Source organism: Homalodisca vitripennis, chromosome 2 (assembly GCF_021130785.1).
Source record: "Homalodisca vitripennis isolate AUS2020 chromosome 2, UT_GWSS_2.1, whole genome shotgun sequence".
NCBI lineage: Eukaryota > Metazoa > Arthropoda > Insecta > Hemiptera > Cicadellidae > Homalodisca > Homalodisca vitripennis.
Window position 1 is genome coordinate 43040040 of NC_060208.1, and position 16105 is coordinate 43056144.

General features: G+C 31.8%; 1 protein-coding gene across 1 annotated transcript in view; it reads right to left on the minus strand.

The window, feature by feature from the left end:
* Positions 1-16105, minus strand: part of LOC124353850 (supervillin-like) — a 279170-nt gene that overhangs the window by 99861 nt on the left and 163204 nt on the right. Inside the window, 6 exon segments of the mRNA XM_046803874.1 lie at positions 3868-4037; positions 7655-8137; positions 8139-8416; positions 11534-11790; positions 12297-12586; positions 15087-15276. Of these exon segments, the coding sequence (XP_046659830.1) occupies positions 3868-4037; positions 7655-8137; positions 8139-8416; positions 11534-11790; positions 12297-12586; positions 15087-15276 (1668 nt within the window).

Sequence of the window (16105 nt, forward strand, 5' to 3'; positions counted from 1 at the left end):
ACATTTAGTACTTTTCATGAAGGAGAAGCTTTTGTTATTGGGAAAAACTATTGCAGTAAAATAAATACACAACTATCCAATAATTTTAAATTTACTCCATAAGGTTTTATCAATTTAGTACTTTATTTATACATATATGTCTCCTAATAGATAGTGATCATGTAGAATTTTATACAAAAATAAGTCTATACAATACAATGAGCTAAAATAGCAAGAATTAGTAGTTCTTGCTTTTGTAGATCAATTCTAACCAGCTAAGAAAACTTTTAACTTAAACATGAAAGGAATTTTCTCAATACGATCTCATTTACTATATCTGTTTAACCTCTGTTCCTATTCCAGACAACGGTGAAGAATGGCTTCAAACTACGGCTCAAAAGCATCATCAAAAAATTTTAGAAGTAAAAAAATTGGTGATATAAATTACAAGATTTTGAAAACATTCATCTTAGTTTTCAAAACAATATTACTTACTTAGAGAAGATCAACTTGGAATCTATAAACAAAACAACACCAGGATTCTACACGATGTGCTTTCTCTCTATCCTATTGCTCTTAATATGATATAAAAGAACAAAGGATTACTTTTACAAGCAAAAATTACTAGAGTATACTCATGATTATCCAAGGTAATTGGAACCAGGAGGTAATTGGAACCAGGATTAACTCAGATAATACAAAGCTTATGTGTTATTAGGCTAAAAATAACGGTGTGTATGGTTTAAATGTACAAAATGTTTATTGTAAGAAGTCTTGAATTAAACATTATACTACAAATTTAAAAATTGAAAAAACATGACAATTCAAAATTTTTAAGCTCAGATTAGTTTTTTAAAAAGTCTGTGACTGATTTTTGTATCAACCTCTCCCCTCCCTTAGACGATGCAACATTAGCCAGCACTGCAAAAACATTATATGTGGCGTGCAATCTTCTTGTGGTTCTATGTAGGCAAACGCTCAGTATCAATTGCTTTGAGACCATCAGAATGTGATATTTTTGGAGTCAACTCATTCATATCCTCATTCCCTTTACAATTTGTATCATTAAGTAACACATTGATAATTGCTTTATCAGTGATCTCTATTTTCACATCCCCATTGCACCATATGAATGTCTTCGCTGTTGATCTGATATTCAACCAAAGTTTATTTCCTAGTTGCACTAAATAACTCACATTGTCCTGTCCTGGCCACGTTTAGTGAGAGCACAGTGACAACTGAAGCTTATTAACGAGTGAACCTGTGATTTCTGAGTATTCTATGATTACTATTCATAACGTGCTGCACCACTCCAAGCTGCACCAGCTCAATCTAGTCAGTCGAGACAACAGAGGCTAACTTTTTTTGTTAATGCAGTCAAAGACTTAGTGTTACCAGAAATTACAGAATATTCTGCAAATTTGAATTTGTCAAATTTCCCTACAGTGGACACAAAATTTAAATTTGAAATGGCAACAGAAAACGAAATTGAAAAAATAGTAAATTCTTTTGAAAACAAATACTCAACAGGAAATGATGACATCCCTATTACGATCATTAAGGTAGCCTTGCCTTTTATCAACACTCCGCTGACCCATATAATTAATCATTCTCTAATTTCAGGAGTATTTCCTGAAAAATTTAAATTAGCTCGTGTCATTCCTATTTTTAAAAAGGGTAATTTGGAAGATGTCAAGTGTTACAGACCTGTATCTTTACTTCCTGTATTTTCAAAAATTTTAGAAAAAGTAGTTTTTAATCAATTTTATAAATACTTAGAGTCTAATAAGATACTTGACAAAGAACAACATGGTTTTAGGTCCAACAAATCTACTATAACAGCCGGTGTTGAGTTTATAGAGTCGATTATTGAATCTGTCGATAAAGGTGAAAAAGTAATTGGAATCTTCTTAGATTTGTCAAGAGCCTTTGATAGCGTAGAACATAAGAAGTTAGTGGATGTGCTTCAAAATCTAGGAGTGGAGAACACTGAGTTAACTTGGTTCAAATCATATCTATCACAAAGAAAACAATATGTTGAAATAGACCATTTCTTGGATAGTAAAAAAATTAAGTATAAAGAAAAATATTCCTCTCACCTTTTAAAAGTACAATATGGAGTCCCACAGGGATCGATTTTAGGTCCTTTATTATTCCTGTGCTACCTAAAAGGTTTACCTGGAGTAGTACAGGATATCAACAATAAGGTCTGTCTTTATGCAGATGATACTAATGTAATCGTAAATGCAAAAACTGAAGAATTAGTTGAATTTTCATCGTACATTGGCCTGTCATTAATAAAAGACTTTTTAAACAGTAAAAACCTTCTTTTAAACTCATCTAAATCTAGTTTTGTTTCCTTTTCAACAAAACAAACAAGGAATAAAATTTTTCCTACAGTATTTGTGGACAATGAAATATTGGAGCAGGTGGAGGAAACAAAATTTCTAGGCTTGACTATAGACGAAAACTTAGCCTGGGAAGAACATGTTAATCTTGTAATTCGTAAAACGTCTAGCGGTCTTTACGCTTTAAGGAGACTAGCCCATTCATGTAATATTGAAACTTTAAAAAATTTATATTATGCTTTAATCCATTCACATATTTCCTACGGAATTTGCATTTATGGATCAACAACAAAAAGAAATATGGACCAACTTTTAATGCAACAAAAAAGGGCACTAAGAATCATGTTTAATTTGAAGCAAACAGACTCTGTTAAACATTTGTTTTCAGAACTTAATATATTTACAGTTTACAGTTTGTACATTTACGAGTCAGTTAAATTTGTATTTATCAATAAAAGAATTGCAATAGGTAATACATCCCATAGGTATAACACTAGGTCACATAGATTGGTTGAACCTCATAAATTATTATTTTTTGAAAAAAAACCCACTTTTAAAGGAAATAAATTTTTTGAATATTTACCCCAAATCATAAAAAAAAGAGCAAAACCCTAATACCTTTTTAAGTTTGTTGAAAAAATTCTTAGCACATGCTGCTTTTTACTCTATAGAAGAGTTTATTTCTCACAACAATTAAAATGTCAGCAATAAAATATGTTAGTTTGGTGGTTATAAAAAATTTTAATTAAGTATAAATGAGTGTGTAATGGCATTGTTCTGTCTTTAGATTGTTTACAATTCTGTATTGTAATGATAGTGTACTACTAAGAAAAAAAAAATATATAGAAATAAGATAAAATATGACACTATTCTTGTACTTACTGTGCAAATATGAATAAAGATGATTGATTGATTGATTGATTGAACTGACAATTGAATTCAATAATATATTGATTGAATATTTATCATCACGTGCCACTCAAGAACGACCTAGCAATAGCCTATAGAGAGACCTAAATAAAGTTAGAGTAAAGACTACTGTACCAGCATTTTTCTGAGATTCAAGGACATATGGTTGGTTTTAGCCCATAGTACAGAGAACTGACTGACTGCTAACATAAGGTCTGTCACTACTACGATCAGTAGAGAGAACTCAATAAATCAGCATAAAGCTGGACATTACAGTTTAGGATTTATGTTTTGTCATTAATAAAAATGAAAAAAATAAGAAACTAAATTGAAGCCTTTAGGCACCAGAACTCTAAGGATATACTCCACCAAATTATACTAGAAGTGTTATTTCCAAAAAGTAAGATTTGATTCAGCCTTGGAAACTTTATAACATCAAGACAAAATAAAAAACAGTAATTAACTTATATGTAGATTTGTATGTTAGGACATAACATGTCTGATAGTTTTAATATGTTATTATTAATATATGGATATTGGTAGAATAGTATAAGACTATTTATTTAATTAGAATCTTTAAAAAACCTAAAAAATCCTAAATACATTGAAGAAACACAAAATAATTACTAACCTCTGAGCACTCTCTTGGACTTTGCCTCGTCCTCTATTTGTTTGAGATGAGCCTCAAAGAGGCTGGCGCGGGCAGACACACTGTCACTGCGGGTCAGAGCATGAGGCTCCTCCTGTTCCATCCTCGGGCTTCTTTCTGCAGCCTGCGCTGCCCACTCTTCTTTCGACCAGCTGCAACACAACAAACATCATACATTAATAATAGCATTAAAATTCACCACCTAATATCGATATTATACTAAACATAAAATCGCAATACAAAGATAGAAAAAATGGACAAACCGATTTCAATGTTTCTGGTATCGGTTGTTTCATCCCTTAGTAGTAAAAAAAGGCAATGACACAAATCTTTAAATTTATAATTTAAAAAGTGGGAAGTATTATTTGAATGTTTATGTTGTATTAAAATAAATATAGTCCAAATTTATAAACAATACCAATTTATATTTTCTTGAATGATACCAAATTATTATACTTTAGACACATGTGTGTGTTTTAAACACATGGTTACTTTTTTTACTTTTTACAACATATTTTAAAATTTTATGAACTGAAAAAGACAAATAAGTACAGTATCTTTTTAAATAATTGTACAATTAGAACTTACTGTACTTGAGTTTCTACTTGATCTATCTGACATAGATATTACTGGTTAGCTGTCATAATAATAAACCATGGAGGACTGTTAAACTATGGAGGAGCGGTTTTCTAAACTTCAGTTATCAGTGAATCACAGATGATTTGTTATAGTTCAGTACGGGCAAATGTTCATTTTTTTAAATAACTTTCAGAAGACTGTCTAACTTATTGCGTTGGTGGCCAGAATCAGATTACAGGTTGGGGTAAAAGATTTATGTGTCTTTGTGAGCTCCACTTAGAACTTTATCTAATGTGTTTAATGCATGTAATGTTGACATATTGAGTATTCATTTTGAATATTCAAAATGGACAACTTCTTTGAAGAGTTAGTTCCTGCTTTGAGTAAAATATACTAAAACATTGTTCAGAAATTCTCAGCTAGTTTTTATACAATTAGATTCTGACTTTGAAGTCTAAACATATTATTAACTATATATATAACTATATATATATATATATATACATAGTGAGTTAAGTTCTCAACAGTCGTATCGTGTCCAGTAGGAAACATTAGTACTGTTCCTAATTGTTCTTGGAACCGTGCCTAATCAACCTTCCCAATCAATCTTCCGGAAAATCCAACGGAACTTGGGACTTCCGTGTTACTGTTATTGCATCTTAATAGGATTTTGTTTCTCCTAAATAATGTATAAAGATAGTTAATTAATACTATATTATTGCTTATTTTATAAGATTTATCAGACAATCCAAAATTTACATTATATTTTTATTTTAAATGTAATATTATTAATAATGTTAGCAACATGGTATATGTTTAAAATCATATTATTCGTTCCAATCATCAATTTTCAATAATTTAATAATAATTTTTTATTGCAGTTTGACAATATGTACATTGTATAGCAAGCGTCATTTGTTTTAACTCCTACAGCTAAAGCATTCATACATACATTCAAACATACATAAGTGATCATTCATTCTCTCATTCAGCAGTACTATTAGGACCATCATATCCGCACAGAAATTAGAGATTAATTATCCCAGCGGCATGTCAGGAACTCATCGACAGAGTAAAACGCATTTGACACCAAAAGGTGTTTCAACTGAGCTTTGTAATGATTAAAATTTTGAGTGCATTTTAGCTCTTTAGGGAGCCCATTAATTACTTTGACGCCAACTTGTTTGGGAAGGTTCGCAAAAGAAACAGTTCTGTTTTGCTGAAGACGTAGGATATCCTTGCCTCTAGTCCCATAATTGTGGACCTCCCTGCCCTGCACTAAAGTGCACCGCGAAATGCAGTATAATACCACTTCAAGAATATAGAGGCAGGGTAATGTCAGCAACCCAAGCTCTGTGAAAATATCTCTACACAACTCTCTGTAGTTTAACCCACAAAGAATTCTGACCGCTTTCTTCTGAAGTCTGAATACTCCCAAAAATTTTTGCTGGGAACAGCTTCCCTAAAGTCGAATTCCGTATGAGAGGTGAGAATAAACAAGGCCAAAATAGGCCATTCATAAGACTTCCGGAGAACATGTGTTTAACAAGATGAGCAATGTACTTTTAAACAAAGAATTGACAATGTATAACAATGTTAATAAACTTTCAATACAACAAATTTATTTAATTTTTTTGTGGTTTTACAACAATTAAAACTTTACCATTTATTTTATTTTCCTATTTCTGCAGGTATTTCATCTAGCTGACATATTTTGGGTACAATAACCCAAACCCCCCCCCCTTTGTAGTTTTGTACAGTAACCTTTTATGTAAATATATATACTCCTATTGTTACAAAAGAACCTTAATGTTTTTGACAGAGAAAGTAATTAAAATATTATAAAATTTGTTATAAATTTGTCAAAATATAGTTAAAAAAAAATACAACATGTTACTATAGTATAGAAAATAAAACCCATTTCTTAGTATCAGTTAGTTAGTTAAAAGTAAAAAATTATGTGACATAAAAAATTGTTACTAGGGCTGATAAGAAAACTACATAAAACATACATTTTAAATTATAACAAAGTATCAAAAATGATTTAAAATTCCTTTGTTGTTTATTTTTTATAAATAGTCAGTACATTTTATTTTCAAACATTCAATGTTTTGTGTTTAGTTATCTCCTTAAAAACAATCCAAAATTTAAAAAAATACTACCTTATTGAAGGAATAATACTAATAAGAGATCAGCTACTTAAAATTGTACTTTGTTAGTAACATTTTACAAATTTGTTTCTATACTTATGTATTGAATATTGTGTTTTCAAGATGCCGAACGACAGACTCACCGACAAAAGTAATCCACAAAATACAGTCACACCGTGCTCATATCTCCTGGTGTCGCACTGCACGAGCGAGGGAGAGACCCAGTTCTGCTGAGCAACTAGTGGCCAAGAATAGCTCTTGGCACTGGACTCCACGACCGGCCGTCTCGCGGATTTCCCTTTGACTCTTGTTTCCATCGGTTTTATAGAACCGCCCGCGATGATGGGAGTTAAATGTCGGCCGGCCACTACTTGGCACTCTAACAGCGGAAGGAGTCTGCCAGGTCTATCTCAGAAACAGGTGTCTGTTGAACTCTGTTAACCTCCATTATATGCTGCCTGACATCCTCCGTTCAGTAATTAATTTAGTGTCTGCACTTGGTCTTCATTGTTTTCATCTATTTATACGTTCCACTAGCTATGTAGTCTCTTAATTATCGAATTTTTCAAAATCACTCTTCTTTACACAGTGTAAAGTTTTAGAATCTAGACCAAAAAGATTCTTGCATCTACAATGCTGCATTTATCTGCATTACTATCGCTGATAATGATGGAAGTTCGGTTCCTAACATCATCATGGGTTGTTGTTTTCTATTATTTCTGTGAAGAAAATTCTAAGCGGTTTTGAGCATATATCTAAAATTTTATAATATACTGTAAAACCTATTATTGGCATACAGTGTCCAATGTGTTAATAGTTTTTAATTGTTGTCTTTCCCTGCACTTGCCTGTTTGACAAAACCATCAAGTAGAAAATTCTAAAACGAAATTGAATTTTGAACTAGATTACTATTTAGTCTTTAAGGAGGTCTAAAGGAGGACATATACCATTCATCAATTTCACATAGCTCAACAATTTTTGAACAGTAATTTCATAAAATAATAAATAACAAGAAATTGTAGTGACTGATTGAAACTCACCTTCTACTGTTGCTCAGCTCTTGTATGGTGATGGGTTGTGTGCGACAACGCTCTTTGTCTCTTCGCCTGGGCAAAGCCCCTTTGATCTGAGTGGGCGACAGGGACCTCGGTCTCTGGACCTCAGACGCCAAGAAGCTCTCCATATTCATGACACGTTCGGCTACCGATAATGAAGTCCTTGAATGGGATTCTTGCCCTTGATCGTCTTTAAATCTCACCCAGCTATCAAATGATCGTCTCTTGGGGAGAGAATCAGCATCGTAACTCTTCCCAAGTCTCCGGACGACCACAGATCTTTCTGGGCTAGAACTTTCAGCCCTGGCTGAAAACGCAGAAAGTGATTCGTCTCTGGATTCGATTCCGTTCTGCAACGGTCTCTCATCCGCTCGCCCTTCCTGAGTCTCATGGTCGGTAAAACTGTTTCTACCTTCTGAAACTCTTCCGGAGTCCCTTCTCGACTTCAAAATCGGCTTCATCGGTTTTCTCCTCGCCATCCTCAGTCTCAGAACTTGATTTCTTCTTGAGGATGGGTCTCGGAGCCTCGGTTCCCTGTCCAGCATCTTGGCTCAGCCCAGGAGGTTCTTCGCACAGACTGGTCTTCTTCTTCAGGATAGGGCGTACATGATCGTCTGCTAGAGAGTCCTCCCCAGCTACAGCAAGTATAACAGACTCAGCAATTGTCACGTGAACTGGTCCGGTCGAACTGGACGTCTTGCGTTTCAGGATGCCCTGCGGTTCACTAGTCACAGAAGCCTCCATTGCCTATCAAGGAAATAGTTTGTTAAAAGTTAAAAATTAAGAAATCCCTAAAAACTACAATATTCAAGTATTTAATAAATAACAGATTTCTTTCTGAAAAAGTATATTTAATGTTAAAGAACTTTAAACAATTTAAGACGACAGCAATATTACGAATAATCTGATAAGCAAATATCGCCTTTGAAGCAGGAGCATGTAATAAAATATTTAATATGACAACTAACTTTGATAACAATTCTACAAAAGAAGTTTACGATCAGTACCTTTGCAATGGCCATAATTCACTAGCAACATAAGCAACACTAACTGTTGCACACTTTACACATAAAATAGTAGAACAGTGTATATGAACGATTTGACTGTATTTGAGTCTGCTGACTAAGAATGTGTGGATACTGAGGTTGGGAAAGTCCCAGGATTCCGTGATCTACTTACTGATGGTTCCTCCCCGAACAAAATTCCCAAAACAAAGTAGGTATATACTATTATTTTAAGTTTTGATGTTGAAGATAGCATCAAGACTTAAGTGACTGACCAACAATCGGAGCAGTTTTAAGCATTTTTGTTGTTAATTTTCTATTATCTCATCTGTTCTAAGAAAGCCAGTAACATTCAAACAATTTTGTTAAAATCAGTGTTTCTAGTAAGAATAATATTGCAAATTTACTAGTATTCCATTGAGCTTATTTTATCCCTAAATATAAAGACTGCCCTAAATGTAAGACTTGCTGATTCCTTACAATCATCTTAATTATTCTAGCCCTTCATGGACTTGTTGTTATCCATATATTAATAGCCAGCTGGAGTAAATCCCACCAAATAAAAACAAAATTTAAACACTTATAAGCCTTTATATTTGGTAGTAAAATTATGAAAAAACACTAATTTTAAAGATTTGATTAATATGCGTCTAAACGCTTATAAGTTCTTGTAGAGTAGCCCAAACAGTTTTTGAGTACTCAAAAGATACTTACAAAAAAGCATACTTTTTCTCTCAATAGCTAATTAAAAAATGTAATGAATAATTGGACTCGTAATAAAAGTATCTACAGAATAAGATATTCCTTATAACTCAACAACCACAAATAAGAGTTATTTGTTATTTTCTATATAAACATCAAATATAAGAATGAAAAAAAAATTTTAACTATTAGCTAAGTTTTTATTAGTATTTAAATTGAATTAAAACAGTAATCTGAGGTGGTTTCTAAACAGTGTAAAAATCACAAGAAATTGTTTACAGTGAGCCCTGAACTGAATGCAAACGGAAACAATTTGCACAGTATAAGTTCTAACTATAAATAGCTTAGGCCATATAGTCTGCTTGGAGCTGAGCCAATGTCCATCTACAGTCACCCAAACACACAGCTTGTGCAAATTATGTGCACGTGAGTAGTACAAACTTACATAGAAAATCTTTATTAGCATGACAACTAAAACTGATGAGGTACATTCACATTAGCTTTATTCACCTTATTCTTCAAATAAGAGAATAATCAGATTTTTTTTTACAAACAAGCACTTTTATAGTTATACTACTGTGAAGTAAAGTTTATTCAGTGTATTCATATTTTGGCCCTTAATTTAACAATGTGACAAGAACAAAAATATTAGATTCGGTTGTTAGTATTGAAAAATTAGTTACTCATACATATATTCTAATATATTTAAAAAGGAATAAAAAGCTTTGTTAAACTCCAATTTAGAACTCAAGAGAGAGAAATAGTTTATTTCTATAATCAAACATCAACCACAGTGTAGGATATACACTGTTGGCTCTATAACTGGGTGATCACAGATAAAATTCCCTAGGCACGATGATCTGACCAATAGGTTTAGATAAATTTCTACATGAATATTTAATTATTTAAGTTCAAATGTCACTGGTAAATAAGGTTTGCTTCAGAATGACATTAAACAATGTTTATTTTTACCAAAAGTGACTTCAGCTCCTGAAGGGGAAATCCCATGAGGAGGCTAAGACAAAACACAAGTCTAAGTTGTTACTGTATAGTGTCAGCACTTAAACTGTCATGACGAGTCAGATCTGACTAACAAAAACTGCCCCCTAAATGCTAAATTCACATCTGAGCATCCATCCCTGTAATTTCTAATATTTAAAATTAATTCATTTACAAGATTATCACTATAATTACATTATATAAAAGGTTTTTTTTCTAAAATACATTGAAATTAGTTTGATAAAAGCACGATTAAAATGTCTAAGTTGTTAACAATTATATTTTGAGAATAACGTTTTAGAAACATAATTAAATGTATAAAAACATTACATAAAAATATCCAAAACAATGTAACTAAGTTTTCATTATCAGGTACATTGATTTTGTCACCAGAACTATCGCTTTCCTCTTGCAAAATATTTTGTAATGTCACTGGAACAACAGGCGCCAGCCACATTAAGCTATGATTAAAACAACCAAACTACTATAAAAGCAGAATAACAATGCCCAGCTGTACAACAGCAACTACAATTAAGCCTTTTAAAATGCTGAGGGTTTCTATGACCGATAATCTGACACCAGAAATTTCAGTCTGGTGTTCAGTAAAATTTCTCTCCTTCCCGCTCACAAGTACAGCTGGGTTTTCCAATTGCATTTTTGTAACAATAATTGTATTATAATAATGTATTCATATTAGCATTTCTATAAGTTTCATTTGTTAAGACCTACATCTCCTTTGGCCTATCAGTTTTTTTTATTATTACGCTTGGAGACCTGTGCAATAAATATTTTGTTATTAGTTTGCAAGTAAATGCTTAATTTTTACCATTACTTAAACAATGAATGAGGACAAATTCATTTAAAAGAGACAAAGTTTTTATTGCTTTACTTGAAGTTTGGCCTGGGATTGTTTCTACAAGAATAGTTTTTTGACGTAAATATCATTGTTTACTATTTCATTATGATAATTCATACATATTTATTTATTTTATAACACAGTAGTTCAACATTTTGTTTAAAAGTATGGAAAAATTTAACTAGTTACTATATTTTATGTGAACTTTTCCTTAAAATTAGTATTGTTTTTTGTTTTTACACATCATCAAGCACAAAGTAGACATTGCACATTGTCTATAACGCAGATTGGTGCTCCACGTACCTCATCCCTACTGGTTTTGCGCTTAAGAATAGACTGAGGCTCGGGGCTGTGAGTGCGCCTGCGCAGATCCTCAAGTGAAGAACGCCGCTGCTGCTTGAGAATGGGTTTGTCCGGCGATGCACTGCGTCGTGCCAGGACCCCCACTCCGCCACTGCCCTCGTCCAGACTGCAGTGCTTCTTCAGTATCCCCTGACGTCTTGCAGTGGGCTCCACTACAGAAGGAGAGAAAGTCACAGGTTGAGATGTGGTGGTCGATCCTATCACAATTAGAGTCATCAGAAATATTATAAAAGTACAACACAAGACATACTCAAATTTTATATGGCTAAAAAAACTAAGAATTAGTGTAAATTTCTAACATATAAAATACTTACGCACAAAAATTAGAAGTATAGCTATAATTTAAGGATGTTAAATTCAGTATCGTAATATATATCCGTGTTATCCAAAATTTAATTTAATTTTTTAAATTGTTATTTTCTGAAAATAAAGTTTGTTTAATTTGTTTTTCCACATACTTGGGTACAAACGGAGAAAAAATAACTAACAGATGAATACGCATGCATTCCTGAAGTGATTCAAAATTTGTTACAGAAACCTTACTTTCTGAAATAGTTCTGTACGAATATTTCCAAATTGTTCACTACTCACTAACACCTCACTGATACAATATACACATATTCATTCTAGGCCACTTATATCGTTCTGAAAATGTATTATGTGTAAATAAACATCAGGTTAATTCCGGTTCTGCAATTCTAACCTTCTTCTTGTGAGGTTTTGCGCTTCAGGATAGACACAGGCCTGCCAAAAACTGCTGCAGGTGGAGAAGTGGAGGATGTCTCATCCAGTGACTTTTTCTTGAGTATGGAGGACGGGCGAGAAGGCAGTACAACCACGTCTGGCAGAGAGGGTGTCTCTGGGAGGACTTCGGGAGGTTCTTCAGGGGCAGGAGGGCTGCTGACTCCATTAACAGCTGGAGCTGGAGCTGGAGCGGGGACAGTCTCAGAGGTAGGCGGTGAAGATGAGCTCTGTCTCTCCAGCACCCCAGAGCTATAACATCATTTTTAACGTTATTTAACATTGTGTAATTTCAAATTTGTGTATTTAATTTTTGAAACTTACCAGTCAAATATTTTCTTTTTAATTCGATTTTGGAATAAATAGCACTAATGAGTGTATTGTCAAAATTCTTGACTTTGTCATTCACTAATTAGTATAAAAAGCCTTAAAATATTTATTTTAGTGATACCTATATTTCAATATTTCTTTTTTAATATGTCCTAAACATAAACAATTTTAAGATTACACAATTCATGATATTAGCATTTATATATTAAAAATTGTTTTTATATCTATTTCATAAATCAAACATTTCAAAAACCTCTAAAAATGTTTTGAAACTTTAAAATCCCAAATCTTTTTATAAATGAGATAGTTTTACTTTACACACAAACTTAACAGATTATTTTTCATTACTGCATTGTAAAATCACTTCAACATACTTTGTCTAAAACAATTAATGAAATGTAATTTTCTTGATCTCTTTCTTGAATGAGTATACCAACAATAAATTACTAACTACCAACAATATTTATATTATTCTTTACATTTCTCAGAATTTTTTTTAATTTGGAGTGTAAGATAACATTAAATTTGACCTTAAGAATTGTAACTATTACCATTTCAAAATTGGAAAGTAATGCTTTTTCCATTCTATTTAATAGTCTGTAATATAACAAATATAATACTTTTATATTAGCAAACTTACAAAATTATCTACTCAATATTTCCAAAAATACAATCCTGAGATAAAATATATACTCCTATTTCATTGTAGAGCAAAATTTTGCCTTATTTTTCATAAAAATTTTCTTCCCAACTAAACTGATACTCAGTATGATACACATTGGTAGTAGTTTTTACAGTTTTAAAATATATTTTAAACTTATGAGCATAAAAATTCATAGAAAATTAACTCTGGAATTCATTGCACTCACAAATATGATGTGAAAGATTCAAAATCAGTCCACATGTTTGAAATTTTCATGAACAACCAGCAACGTTAGGTGATATAAACAAACACATACACACAAGTCTGTTATCAAGCTCACAGAAACAATGGCAATATATTCTGATCATTGTACCCTGGGTGGTGATAACACATAGTTCGTGTAAATACTAACTTGTTAGATGTTACTTGCCACCACATTGGTTCTTACCACCTTGTGGAGGTTAAAAAATCAAAATTAATGTCAAAAACAAACAATCTTTCTTACTAATTAATAAGTTAGAAATTCTGTACAAGTTCTGAAACCAGTAAATATTCACTAGATGCTGAATATGCTATGACAACAAAGTACGGGTACATATTGCATTATACCCCTGTTATATTGACCATATATATATATATAAATAAATAAATATACCGTATATAATTTTGAGATAATAGTGGGGAATTCTGGAGACTCCTAACTGATCAGAGGAGACGCACAAAAAACTCCTCTATGATAACTATCTAAAATTTGTGGATTAATTTCATTCAATATATAATGTTTATGATATACGTCACAGAAATTCACAAAAAGTACAAATTACATAACTGAAAAATTGGTAAATTTAATTATTATTTTAAAGTATTTATAAGATAATAAGCTAATGTAATATAAAGCAATGAGTTGAAGAAATAAGTTTTGTTTCCTTTTTAACACATATGTGTAATTAATGTATGTATATTAGTATATTGTATAGTGTAGTATATATTAAAAACTTTTATGGACTGTGTTTCATTGCTTTGCAAATTAGTAAAATCTGGGAATTATTTACTTATAAAGTGAGATTTCTGATATACCTTAACTATTGTTATTAAAAATTCAAACAAAAATAAAGTGTAACGTAAAATGTTACTTTTGCACAATAAACAAGTATAATTAAACCAGACTTATTTTTAACTTTACATTAAACAGGTGTAAAGGAAATTTGCCTATTAAAATCTGTAATTTTCTGCCTATTGCATTTAAATTTTTGCACATATATAGCCAACCTAACCAAAAACAAATCACTGTTCAAAAATGTACATAATTAAATAACGTGCAATATATGACAAGGACTTGTGGTAACTACCATAACAACTGATTATAGCTCAACCTAATTCAAGTAATGCTTCGATAAGCCGACAACATGCACATAAAAATTAATTACAATAATTAAAAATTAATTAATTAACTAGTTAAACTTAATAAAAATTTCTCAACATGGCAGACATTTAAATTTTTTTAAATTGACTATTAACACTGATAAATCAATTTAAAACACAGATTAAGTTATGTCCTAGTAGATTTTACAAGCTTTATGAACACCCACATGTGATGACGCATAGCAAATTAATTTTTAGAATCTAAAAACTGATAAATAGAATAGCCTAGATTATGTTCCTGTTTAAAACAATATGTGTTTGATGAAACTTATCTTACCAAAATAGATAACACTTAAAATACCTCATCATAAGTCTAACAGTAGATAAGTATTTTTCTCACTAAATTTGATGACTTACTTGGACCGTGGTCTAAGTCGTGGAGACTCCCTAGGAGGAGTGATTCTCTTGTAAGTTCTACTAGACACTGGGCGGGGGGTGTCCGACTCGGTTGCAGTGGCAGAGTTGGTAGCAGGGGTGGCTCGGGGGGATTTAGCGGGGCTTTGGCCAGGGCTGGTCCCCACACTACGACGTCTCCGCACCACATCTTCTATACACACCATACAGACATTGGATATCACTTACAAACTGAGGTTAATCAATATAACCCACTTAAAATACAATTGTTTTACTATATTATTAATTTTAAAAAGTTAATTTATGACAATTATTAATGAGGAATGACCGAAGAATCTTTATATCGAGGACTCAGAATCAGGTACAACGCATGTACAGAAGTACTACTACAAAAACTTACAACTAGACAGATACACATGTTGCAACCTGATTCAGAAGTGGTCACATAATACAGAGTCACAAATTAGGGTACCATATTTAAGTAACTGTTATATTATAAAATCTTCTACAATATGGTACAAGTATTTTCATAATTTTATATCATAGAACAAATTAATTTAAGAGAAAAAGACCATATAAATTATATAGAAAAAGAGAAATTGAGTATTGTGGGTGTACAAAGATTTTCAACCCATATAACTTATGGATTTTCCAAACAACTTATCCCGCTGTCTTTCACAGCTAAGCAGAATGATTGACTACTTTTTATTCCAAATGTTCCTCAACATGAACAACATTATTCTAGTCTCTCCCAACTTATTGAAGAATAAGGCCTACCAATAAAGTCTTTCCATAGTATACAACAAAATCTTTTAATTGAAACCTTTTAAAATGTTAATAGGTATTAATAGTTTAAATACTGTAGTTCAAAATATTTGTATTTTTTATTTAAAGATTCTGAGTATATTTTGTAAAAATTAATTATAATAATTTGAAATATTTATAGGCAGCACAATCTTATTTCTATACATTTTGAATTGTTAATTTACTAGGCATTTATTTTTTTTTATTATTTTATAACG